At 38.7% G+C, this 13,283-nt stretch overlaps 1 protein-coding gene across 1 annotated transcript in view; it reads right to left on the bottom strand.

The window, feature by feature from the left end:
* LOC105921916 (cadherin-24) overlaps positions 1-13,283 on the bottom strand; it is a 119,558-nt gene that overhangs the window by 93,027 nt on the left and 13,248 nt on the right. Inside the window, exons 2-3 of the mRNA XM_036138016.1 lie at positions 8,777-8,896; positions 514-681 (exon numbers count right to left, since the gene is read on the bottom strand). Coding sequence (XP_035993909.1) covers positions 514-681; positions 8,777-8,896 — 288 coding nt within the window. The remainder of the gene's footprint in view (positions 1-513; positions 682-8,776; positions 8,897-13,283) is intronic.

Genomic DNA, 13,283 nt, shown 5'->3' with positions numbered 1-13,283 from the left:
ATGCCTGAATGCTTGCGGAGATGCTTTCCTGCCCTGCAGGAGTTTCCTCTGCAGGGCTTCAGCAGTGAAAATCCTGACAAGACCTGTGGGTCAAAAAGGGTTGAAAAGTCCTCTGTGTCTTGCTGAAAAAGAGAAAACAACCTGTGTTTGTTTTCTCCGTGCATTTTCTGATAACAGGAACAAAAGAGTTAGCACAGGCATAACAAAATAACTCATTTCTGCCCGGTTCACGGTGACTGACAGCTCGCTCGGTTCTGTTTGTTCTAATGAGACAATGCCCAACTAGTTTGGCTCTCTGGACCGTGATGAATTATTCCCACAATGTGTGCGAAGAGAATTTATGAGAGTTAGCGAATTGGATGAGGTAACACAATTACTGTCCATATGTAGCCCTGCAGAGAGCGCAGCACGTCCAAAAGCCAGGCGCTTCCATATGCTACGCTGCACTGTCTGTCTGTTTGGGGTAAGGGTTTGATTCTGTGGTGGCTGTTCGAGTCGCTGTGAGGTACTCACTCTGCGTGAAGCGAGGAGGGTTGTCGTTGACATCCGTGAGCTTAACAGTGACAGTGGTGGTCCCAGATAATCCTCCAAGGTGGCCCCCCATGTCTTTGGCCTGCAGGACCACTAAATACTGGTCCTGCGTCTCCCTGTCCATGTCAGGGACTGCTGTGCGCAAAATCCCTGGAAAAAAAACAAGGAAACACACACATTAAGTTCAGGGCTGACATGAGTCGTATGTTTTGTTTTCTTTTCTTTTGACAAATTTGAAAAACTAATTTCCATGGTGTAGCACTGAGAGGCTAAAAGAGTTTTTTTTGTGTTCAATATTTATAAGTGTTTATTCAGAAATGAACCTCCTGCTTTCAAAATTGATTTTAGTCTTTTAAGAGGCTTATAATTGGAATATTTGCAAATGTCCCTTTGCAAGTGCGCTCGTGTCTATATCTCAGCAAAGTTGTATTCAATGAAGCAATGAGTTAAAAAGGAAAAAGGAAAAAACAGAAATTTGCGTCATGAAATCCGGCATGAGTGCATAATGCAACATTCACATAAAACTAAAGTAGTAAAAGCAAAGTCTCCTGCTGATGGCTCTTTAATTAGTGAGCCGTGCAGTGATTGTGCAAGTCTCACTGTTTTTCACATAACATAATTTTGTATTTATTGCATAATGATATAGCTGTCAAAATAATAATCTAATCAAAATCTATTCCTTCAACACTTAATTTCAAGATAGCACGCTTGGGCCTGAAGCATCACTTCAAGCTAATATAAAAAGAGTTGAGTGAATGGGAAGTTAAAATTCTAATATGCGATCACATTTCAAATGCAGTCATGATTTGGGTCAGACACAGAGAAAAAGAATGAGTCACAGGTGGAGCAAAGCAAGAGAATCGGTGGTCTAGCTGCTTACTCTCTACTCAAATTATCTATTCTTGCCCTTGTCCACCCATATTTCTTGGATCGATGATGCAACCAAAGCTGCGTTCTTAATCTTTTTATTATTTTACAAATATGGGGACACACAGCTATTGAAAATGTCCCTTTTATGTTCACTTTTAATGAAGTAAACAGTCCATGTACTATGTACAATAACAGTTCATCAGACATTCAACTCATACGTTCAATATGAAAATGTTTAATGGCTCTAAAATGCAATTATATATGCCCTTTAAGAAAAGTTCTTTATGAATAGTGGGATTTCATTCAACCAAATTTGCATTGTTTGATGCTACATGTGTTTCACATATTTTGTAGCATGAGTTTATCACATTGTCAGACAGAAGCCTAGGCTAATTACCATGCTAATGATTAAAAACCACTCATTAATTATTTGTGGATCAGCAACATGCCATTAGAAATAATATTACCAGATGTTGTGATCGAGCTTGATGGATTAATGTAATGTAGTGGTTTTGCATTGATGACTGAGCTACTGTAAACTACAGAATCTCCTCTTCAAGCATAAAACCGCAAACACAGCTGAAATGTCAGAGAGAAAATTCTAACAGACAACTTGACCTTTCATTAATGACTTATTAACATTTATAGGAGCACATTTGATGGCTCATTATGAACTGCGAGCGTCAGGGCCTCTTTGTTTAAGACTTCATCAAGGCTCCATTTACACGTGTTCGTAAGTCATTAATAAAATGTTGAGCATTTTGTTTGATTTTCACACCATGTAGCCTCCAGCTATAAATGCTAATAGTGTTTTCCAAGAGGGTTGAGTGCAGATGCTCTGCAGCTTGTTTTTATAAACTTTGTGAACTGCTCAGCCAATTCGACATAGGGTAACAATATTAGATATGTCATTTAATTAGTATTAGTATCATTAGAGCTATGTGTTAGCTTACAATTATTTTTACATTCATCTCAGGCTTCTACTTGAGGTCAAGGTATGGAAACAGTTCCAATCATCATTTGAAATCTAAGTCATATTCACTAGGGATTTTAGTAATTTTTTAATCTATTCTTTTTCAGCATGAAATGACTAACTTTAATGAATATAAAGAAAACAATGACTGTGTGCTTACGCTTGAATTTTTAGTGGATTTTCCATCATAGAGTTAAAATTATACATACAGATGTGTATACATACTCTACTAATGTTTGAGAAAATTTCCCACTACACAGTTACACCTTGATTCCAAGCTTTTTGTAGTCATCAACAAGCTTCTGGTATTTTCTTCTTGCAAGAATTGGTTAACTTAAAATAATTGGTTTCATGGGATGCACCTGGGTTTCAAACATAGTCCATAAATTTTAAATAGGGTTAAGGTCAGGACTTTAGAGAGACTATTTAGGAAGCTTAATTTAACCATTTCACAACCTGTTTTGATATGTGTTTGGGATTACTGTCCAGTCGGAAAACCCAGTTGCATCTAAATTTTAATGATCTGACTCTTCTTTTAATGAATGCTCTTCTTTCAAAAAGAAACAATATTTCTCGATAAAATGGGTAAGAATGTTCAGGAACAACCTAGGGACCACCAGGGCACAAACTGATCATAGACTGGAGAATGGAGAAACATCAGTGTCATTGCTTAAATCTATGGCCAATGTTTGAAAGAGGGGTCTGTGCTAGCAAGCAAAATGACCTTTGTGGTCATGTATTCAGCCACATTTATAGGCGAAACGCTGTTGATAGAAAATACATTTGCTTTCGCTACAACTACCAAGGAAACATTTATCTAAAGAAGCATTTGAATGGATGATTATATTAAAGCATGCATCTGCAATTTTGAGAGGTTTGAGATTAGAGAAGATCCACAATAAATTAAAACCAAACTCTTATTTTTAAAAATCCTTTAACCTGCCTGTTATAAAATAACCAAACCCTAAAAAATAACAGTTCAAAGACATCATTAAAATCACATTCATGTCTATGATGTATGGATGTAAACTTCTGAGTGCAAATGCATATCAGTAGTTTTAAAAAAAAAGTGTTCTTAACCGAATCCATTAGTTACAGCTAATAAAAACCCTGTGTGTAAGTACCTCATTAGGGAGAGCTACCACTATTAGATGATACAGTTACTTACAGAAAGAACAGGAGTGTGATTTTGTTTGGGCACTTAATACATGCAATCACAACTGGCCACTAAGCTGAGCCATAAAACTGTCAGTGTTCTCAGCTGTCATGTGATCATTACCAAAGGTAATAGAGTCATAAAGTACTTGCACGGTAATTAAAGTGTTTTTATTCCATTTGACAGATAAAGTTCCACTTAAGGATCCACTTTGGCATTTTTTGATGCTCTTCCGAAACCTTTGGCACAGTGTCAACAGGCACCGTCATCAGGCTGGAGAAGTGGCAGCTTTTCCTGACATGTTGACAGCTTTTCTGACATTTTGGAGACCCTCAGTTTCAATTTGACAGCAACAATATACAACTTCGTGTCCTGTTGATGGCTCATAGAAACACAAACATTGCATTCACTTGCTGCAGGCATTAATGTCATACATTCTGGCCTTTTAGTGATGTATTCTAACTGTTCCTTTTTTTATGGTGTAACGGACATACATCAAACAGCTTTAATAACTCTAAAAGAAAACTTGGTGCATAGATTTGAGGTTGCATGGACTTTCTTTAATCCACAGAGGGTCAAGAAACTTCTGCCATAATTCTGTTTTGATATTTGACCACTCTCTTTTAGGCAAGATTTAAAATTTTCATTGAAATCGGTTGGCTTCCTAGCAACACTATGTTTGTTTTTTTTTTAAGTAGAGTTCACAAATTTTCAACAGGGTTCAGGCAAGGGCTTTCAAATAGCCATTACAGGCCACGACCTCCAGTGTGCACTGGAGTGGTTCGCTGCTGAGTGTGAAGTGGCCTAAATGAGAGTCAACTCCTAAGTCTGAGGCCATGGTCTTCGAATGGACAAAGGTGGATTGACGGCTAGGTTGGAGGTCAGTCTCTGCCGCAAGCGAAGGAGTTTATGTATCCTGGGGTCTTCAGGCTCACAAGTGATGGTTTGATAAAACTGGAGATGGACAGATATATCTGGACTTTGTCTGCAGCAATGCAGACACTGCTCCAGTGTGTTGTGGTGAAGAGAGCTGAGCAAAAAAAGCAAAGCTCTCAATTTACTGTCTATGTCCCGATCCTCACCTATTAATATGAGGTAGGGGCTATGACTGAAAGAACGAGATCCAGGACATAAGCAGCCGAAATAAGCTTCCTCTGGAGGGTGGTCGGGCTCAGCCTTAGAGATAGAGTGGGGAGCTCAAAGTAGAGCTGCTGCTTCTCTGCATCAACAGGGACCAGTTGAGGTTGTTTGGACATCTGATCAGGATGCCACCAGGGGGATTTCTGGGCAGGTCCTACTGGGAGGAAACCCTGGCCAAGACTTTATATCCCAACTGGCCTGGGAATGTCTTGGGACCTCCCAGAATGAGCTGGAGGATCATTCTGGGGAGAATGATATCTGGGGTTCCCTCCCTTGCTTTCCCTCGGAAGATTATGGGTGGATAGATGGATGGATGGAATAAAAAACTGGAGTTGTAGGTATTTGAGACTATGTATGACAATAAAATCTACAATAAATTTAAATTTGTGGACCCAATTATCAAGAACAGCTCAAACACACTATTTAAATGCCAAAATGGATATGGTATTCCTGTGCATAGTAGGTTCATTCAAACATTTCTCTGGAACTGAAAGCACAGATATAACAAAAAAAAATTCATACTAGAAGAAAATATAAAATTGCTACATGACATACGTGAGAAATGCTAACAGAGGTTAAACTCTTATTTTCTGCTCTACGCCGCTTAACAACATGCCAAGACACATTGTTCAACATCGATCACCTCCTCTCTGTAAATGACCTCACTCTGCAACATATGGCTGGATGTTGCACATTATGCACTGGCTTCTCGCAGCTCAACTCAGCAGCTCAAGGTAAATTACATTCAATGCTGACTGTTTTTGAATGCTAAGAAACAGATTTTTTGAACAAAGAGGAATGTTTTGACATTTATGATCTGAACTTACGAACAAAACGAGCAAAAACGTGAGCAAATCTGCACATTTTAAAATGGAAACAGAACCAAAGTAAGACGCCGTGAATGAAAATGGCAGCTAAAAGAGGGAAGAAGATTGCAGACGTGTTCAGAATGCTTCAGCGTGTCTAACATCACACTGTCATGGCTAATGCACACTGTGTGGCTTTAGGCTTAAACTCTACATTAGCATTTCAAAAAGAACCCCAGCTCCCATACGTCAGGGCAATCAATTACTAGATAAAACATGTCACTAAACAAAAACAAGAGTACTGCCCACCTGTGATCCAAGAGGGTAAACTAAAACACACATTTCAGGGGAAAAAAAACATCAGAAATGTCATTGCTAACTGAATGATAAGTGTTTCCATGCACGCTGTCTATCAAAAGCATCAAACAGAACTTCATCTTTGAGTCAAATGAGCTATGAATCCACTCTGGGATATTGAGCTCAAACACAAACAATACAAAATTGGGAAAGAATTTACCCTCTGCACAGCTGTAAAACTTTTTGCCCTTAGGTGACTTGCGTGCCCTTAGGTGACACCAGGCAGATCCTTTGTGTCTTTTACAATCTGTAGTGCATTATAGCACACACATCTTTCATGTAGTCTGTCATAAACATGTGCCCTTTCTTATTTTTTCACCATACAAAACAATGTTGGACTGTACCTCTGTGTTGTAAAGCTTATACACACTAGGGTAACATTCATACATTTGTGTAAAACTCATTGAAAAGAAGGAGTAGCATAAGAAGAGGTGAATGTACATGTATTCAGGGCATTGGTGTTGGGGGGATTGGAGTTCACACATTTTCTCTGTTGCTCCTCTTCAGTTAGGGGTACCGCAGGGGTCTGTGTTAAACCCTTTGCTTTTCTCCTTCCTATTTCCACTTGGTTCTATCCTCAGGAAACATGGAGGTTCCTTCTATTATTATGCTGATGACTTCCAGGTTTTTTTCTCTCTTTGAAAAGCCAAGAGCTTTTCATTAGATTTACTGTTCAAATTTCTTAATGATATGAAGTCCTGGATGGCTTGAAAGTTTTCACATTTGAACGAGCAGAAAAAGGAAGTGATGGTTTTTGGTGGCACATCTGAGACTTCCATCACATTTCTTGGTTCTCTGGCATCGTATGTGAGGCCGATCATCACAAATCTGGGAGCTAAAGTGGATGTGGATCTTTAACTTGAAAGTCAGATTAGGGTGGTTGTGAAATCTAGCTTTTTTTCATTTGAGGCAGTTAGCCAAAGTAAAGCCAATTACATCATGGCAGCTTTTTGAAAAAAAATATTCATGCATTTGTTACATCTAGGCTGGTTTACTGTAGCTCGCTCTGCGTTGGGGGTAGTGATGGATCCATCAGGCACCTGCAGGTTGTGCAAAATTCTGCAGCATGACTTTTAACTGGAACAAGAAGGTCTGAGCACAATACCCCCATTCTGGCTTTTCTTCAATGGCTGCCTGTACAGTTTAGGATCTGTTTTAAAGTTCTCCTATTTGGTTTTAAATCTCTTAATTGCTTGCCTGCCCTCTCTCTTTTAGTGAAATGTGCCTGATATATTTGCAAACAGTGTTTCTAATCTTGTTTACAGTAAAATCACTTTATTCTTTTTCTAAACTACAGAATACAAACCATGTGTTTCTGGAATTCTCTACAACAGATGCTTGACATGCAAAAGTTAAATAGCAGAACTCAAAGGACTGAACTATGTAAAGATCTGTACTGTGAAACCTAAGAAATGGTAGCTTGGTGTGACTCACTTTTTTCAGCAAAGCCTTGTGAGCTTGGGACCTGGGGTTCTCTTTCAATTAAAATTAAAATACAATTTAAAGAGTAGGGCTGGATCTTTAACTTTTTAATTTCAAATCATTAATTCTAGAAAAAAGAATAATGCGTTAAAAATGAACACCATTAAGCGCACCGTGAAATGGAAACACATGTGGGAGGAGCAATTCCACGGAGCATAACACAGGACCATTTGTGATGGTGTCATATGATGAAACAGCACTGGGTAATAAGTGTGTAAGTGAAGTTGAGCACTGCCTCTGAGAGTGGATTTCACAGATGATAGTTATTACAGAGCACCAATATTTAAAATCTAAAGCCAGACAATATCATTATTTAAATTCAGAAAATTGTTCTGTTTTTACTTTAATTACTTTTTGGTTAATCACAAGGCGGTCATACTGGGGAGGGGTGGGGGGCGGATGTCACATTTCCACTAAAATGCAGAGAGTTGAACATCTCTGAATATAGTAATACCAGAAACCCTGGTTTGTAAAATATAGAAGTATTCAATTTTTTCACAAGATTTAGACACGTTTGAAGCTGCTGGTTTGATAGTTATGTCTGGGTAAACCACTGTGTGAAAGCAACTCCACAACATTCCAGTTCTTATTTAGTCAATAAAGAATTACTCTTTGTTATTAGAATACTGATTGCGTATGTATATTTATTGATTTAGTTACTAACACATTTATTTTAATTAAAAAACTTTTCTTAATGTTCCAAATATTGCCAACTGACAAAAAGGCAATTGATTGCAACAAATTAATTACAATGCCTGTAATCTGATAACATCTTAATTGTGTGCCACTACTATTAAAAAGGATAACATCTCGCTCAGTCCCTTCATTCAGTTCATGCTTTTGTCACTGAAGAACTGTGTACATACATTAAAATAAGTGCAAACCGCTTCCCGTGTGTGGCTATTGATGGATACCTTTGCATCTGCACGTATTTAGTGCAATCTGCTTTGTTAATCTCGTGCAAAAAGACAGCAAATAGTACATCTAAAACAGCTCATTAAAAAAAAGTAGGACATCCCAGTACTTAACCGTCCCTGTGCGCTTTTGAAGGAGCACAAGAGGGAAACGAGAAGTAGGATAGACGGATGAGTAATTGTCACAAAAGAACGCGGGACACAGGGGTGGGAAATACATTAGCCTGAAAGTGTAAGTAAGAATCCCACCTGTATTTCAACGCTTGCAAACACACCAGCGCACACGTATGCGTGAGTCCTCCAGGCCCCTATCTATCCACACAGACGTATTCTCTTAGCAGCATCTGTGCACTGATCATCAGTCAAGACTGAATTCACTTGTCTGCTCCTCAGCAACTTGGGCATGTTTGATTTTCCGCAGCACGTGCAGGGGTGTTTGCTTGTCGACATCTGTCCATCCTTTCAGGTTTCTCTGCACCACCTGTGTGTCTGTGTGTGTGTGTGTGTGTGTGTGTGTGTGCGTCGCGACGGCAGCATGCACACTCACCTGTCTGGGGATCAACGGAGAAGTACTGCTGGCCCTGCACCAGTGTGTACACAAGCTTGGCGCTGTTCCCATATGTCGGGTCATCAGCATCTGTCGCCGTCACCTGGATTATGGACGTGCCTGCAGGGGGGAGGACAGACGAGGAGAGACAGAGGAGACAAGGACAGGAAATGTGATGAAAGCGAAGAAAGTGACAAATAAGCAAAGGGGATGAATAAAAAAAAAAAAACAGACGCCCAACTACAACAGCACTTTTAAAGCATACAAAGCTTCATGTGAGAATTCTCTTTGCTTCTTTTTTTTATCAATCTCTTTCCAGCAGCAGTGTGACAAATAGTTCATTTGCCCCGCCATACAGATCCTCGTCGTCACCCTCCTCTCTCCTGCCAGTCACCTACCTCCCCCTCCCAACCCCTCCATTCTCTCTGTCTCACTTCATTTCTCTTCATCTCCGTCTCCAATTCCCTCTTGCTCCCTCTCTCAATCAGACCGTCTGTCTCTTCAACTGGCCTCCCTCTCATTCCCTTAAATCTTCTTTCCACGGATCACAGACTGTCAATTTGGCAGGATATCTTTTTTTTTTTTTAAATTGTAAGCAAAAATAAGAATATATGAATATATGGATGACGGTAACAAAAGCCCATTTGTTTTCTATTTGTATAGGTCCGCGCAAGTAGAAAAAGGGTAGCCAGAATTTGTATTTTCAGGGGAAATTCAAGTCAAGGAGAGGAGGACGGAGGCAGCTGGTGGTTTATTTCTGATCAAAACCCGGAGAGAGTCACAGTGGAGACAATCGGGAGTGTATTTCTACACATTAAGTTTGCAGAGACTATTATATGTGCTTATTACTGGCCCAATTCACAATAGGTTTGTGCGTGTTTATTGTTTTTAACTATTAGAGGAAAATGTGTACGGTACTTTTCTGGCAAATGATGGCCACCTTCGCTTTTTGACCTGTCGGTTTATAATATGCATATTGCAATGTTTTAAGATAAAGCCTTCCATTTCTGACTCACGTTTCTCTGTCAGATTCACCGCTATATGTCATGCTGAACTCACAGCCTTGCTCTTTATAAAGAGCCTTCTTGTATGCTTGATTATGCTAATTAGTTTAAAGTAGCTTTGCTACTGAAGTCACTTAAAGCCTGAGCGTGCAACGTCGAAAAGGCAATCTGTGTTTTACCTGGAAGAGATCTTCCGACGAAGCAGAATAAATCAAGTTGGGAATCTACTTATACTGATGAGGGATTTATAGTGAAACCCAGTTGTTTTTAGTTTGTTTATCTGACAGGGAAACATAAAAGGTCAATAATTTCTTCAGAGGACTGACCCACTACGGACGCTGTTTAACCCCCTTGAATTTGTTTGAGAAAATATATAGAGCATATGAGTATCAGTCTTAATATAAAGTGATCCCAGTGACAGGAGCCATTATGTGTTGGAGGAATAGGTGTACACAGAGGCATTTTGACATCCGTGCTGATTGCTGTGAGGCAAAACAACCCTCAACTGAAGAAAACCAGAGTGAAGCTGTTGTCACACTGTTTATAATTTTTGCCACAGATAAGGGCTTAAGGTATGCCAATATCCAGGTAAAACCAGGTTCTGCTTGGGTCTAAACATCAGGAAATGAAAAACATTTGGTGAAACATCAAGTCCTCCCACATCTAGGGAGTACAGCGTGTGCAATGTTCAGGATGTCCCTGGTTTAGTTTTTGTGCATTTGGACAAAGAGTGTAAGGTTTGCAGTCTAGCCCTACATACAGAAAGTTACTTTTACAGTGACATTACCATTTCATTTTGTTCCCATTCCGGATGATGGAAATGACCAACTCAAGGTGCTGCACAGTCTGAGTGTCCCTGAGTGGTCCAATAATTATTGGCTGAAATGATCAGAAGACAAGTCAGACCGCCCTGACACTGGAGCCACTTAAAGTATTTGGCAGGCTGACATGAATGAACCTTCAGTCTGGATAGAGTGCCTGCATACTAGCATGAGATTAAATAGCAATACTGAGCAAAGGCTACAACATGTGCAAAGCATTTAAGTATATTTCATTGCATTGGGGAATTTGTCCAATATCAGATTCAGATTCACTTTGTTAGCCATTTGCATATTTTTGTCCTCACTGAACTTTTTGACACATCCAACAAATGTGTGGGGCAGCATGGCTTAGCCAAAGATCACATTGGCTATGCCACAGTTGAAGATGTGTAGAAAGCGGATGCTGGAATGTTATTTACTTAAAGCTCTGTATGTTATGCCAGTGAAGCACATGGCGAATATGCAACAGTTTGACAAAGGGGAAATTCATATTACTCCAATATGTCACAATAAGTATATTAGCAAACACATCTGAAGATTGTTTTTTTTAAATCAAATGTACCATTGTGTCAAAGTTAGATGTTTCTAGAAGATTTTACTGCACATTTGTGCAAAAATGATTGCTGACATCTAATTTCTTTCCCCTCTCACTTGGACACAAAGATTTGTCAATGTCAGAGTCAATCTAAAAGTCTTCATCTAAAAGTGTGGTTATGATCCGTAGGACTTAAGAAGATAAATCTATTCAGTTTCCAGATTTCCGGCTGTCAAATACTGTGCTGGGTGTTACAAACAAAACAAAGCATCCTGGGCACATCATCACAGAAAATCTGTCGGACGATGATGACATCTGTAGACAATGTAAAATGTCGTATGCTCAAGCTAATACCCTTGCTCGTAAGTTTGGTGCATGTACTGATAAAGTCAAAGTGGAACTATTTAATGCATATTGTACCTCTCTGTACACTGCTCACCTGTGGTCTACATATAGAAAAAACAAACTGCAAAAGCTGCAGGTGGCCTATAATGATGCTTTGCAGGTACTTTTGAAACGGCCAAGATGGACTAGTGCGAGTGAGATGTTTGTCACAGCAAGTCAATACCTTACATGCTGTTTTACGAAAGTTAATGTACAAGTTTATCTGTAGGTTAAATGCATCTGGCAATGAAATTATCTTGTCACCTACTGACACCTCACGTAGTGCAATCTGATTCCAGTCTAAGCTGTGGAGGCACTGGTACTCCTTTCTCCTTACAGCTCCTATTTAATTGTAATAATGGTAGTGGCATTGTTTTTTTATTCTATCTATTTATTTATTGGACCATGAGTCCAGAGTAAAGTTTGTTTATCTATATCTATCTATATCTATATCTATCTATATCTATATCTATATCTATATCTATATCTATCTATATATCTATCTATATCTATCTATCTATCTATCTATCTATATATATATATATATATATATATATATATATATATATATATATATATATATATATATATATATATATATATATATATATATATATATATATTGAGTTAAAAGCCAGTGCAAACAGGTAGGGCTCAAATATATTTGTGCTTACAATATTACACCGACTAAAAGTCACGGCAGCCAAGACAAACAAACTAGAGTTGAAATAAACCCAAGTTATACTTTTACGTCATTAAGTGTCCAAACACATTTTGTTTTTATTTTTTGTGTGTGTTGTTTAAGGTGCTGTGTGTTTGAAAGGAAACAATAAGGCTGTAAAAGCAATAGCTGTAAAATAAAAATAAAAAAAAATGTAAATAGCTGTAAAACAGTTTGACTAAAATGTCAGTAATTAAAGAACACTGGGATTAGAGGCTCAAGCTCAGATCCTGTGTAGAGTTCCTTTTATTAAAATGGTATGTTGACTGATCCTTAAAATAGCTATCTTTACGCCCCCTTCACTCAGTAAGAAATCACGCACCGAAGGGTGTTGTGGTTAACGTTAAGCGTTAGCTATGAAGGAAAGACAGCTATGAAGCATTCTGCTCCTGGATTTTTGAGCTTCCAAGAGAGGCCAGGCAGACAGAGTCAAGCTAAAAATCATCTGATCATGATAACCAGTTCAGATTTTCCAAGTCTCAAACAATGACCAAGAAAATGTGCAATGTTTTAACATAGTTTGGCATTCATCTCATAAAACCTTTGCTGGGTGAGATTTCATTCTATTTCTCCCATTTACTTGACAAACAATACACGCTGAATTTTTTGTCACATACCTCATCACCTGCAATAGTTTTGCTCACAGGCTATAAAGACTCCGCCTTAGTTTCTAGTTATATTTCAGACGTTCTTCTTTTGAAACCCATCAGCAGATCAGTAAGCAGACATAAATGTCTCTGACAGCACAAAAAAAAAAAAAAAATCAATCTTTGAATTCAGACCGTATGATGCCGGGGTTGATGCAACAAGTACAAAGCAGAGGCAAACATATTGGTATGCGTCCCATCAACCATGCTTCGCAGCCAGTCACGCTTCAAAAAGGATCAAAAATTCACGCTGCCACTCATCCGATTGGAACGCCTGTTCTTACTTTAAGACGCCTGTCCTCTGAGGACAAACACTTGCGATCTAGGAATCCCTAGTTTATATGTATGAGTGTCCCAGGACTTTATTGTCAAGGTTAAACTTTAAATGTAAGTCA

Source organism: Fundulus heteroclitus, chromosome 6 (genome assembly GCF_011125445.2).
Source record: "Fundulus heteroclitus isolate FHET01 chromosome 6, MU-UCD_Fhet_4.1, whole genome shotgun sequence".
Lineage (NCBI taxonomy): Eukaryota > Metazoa > Chordata > Actinopteri > Cyprinodontiformes > Fundulidae > Fundulus > Fundulus heteroclitus.
Note: the sequence above shows the minus strand (reverse complement) of the source record. Positions and strands in the feature narration are given on the sequence as shown.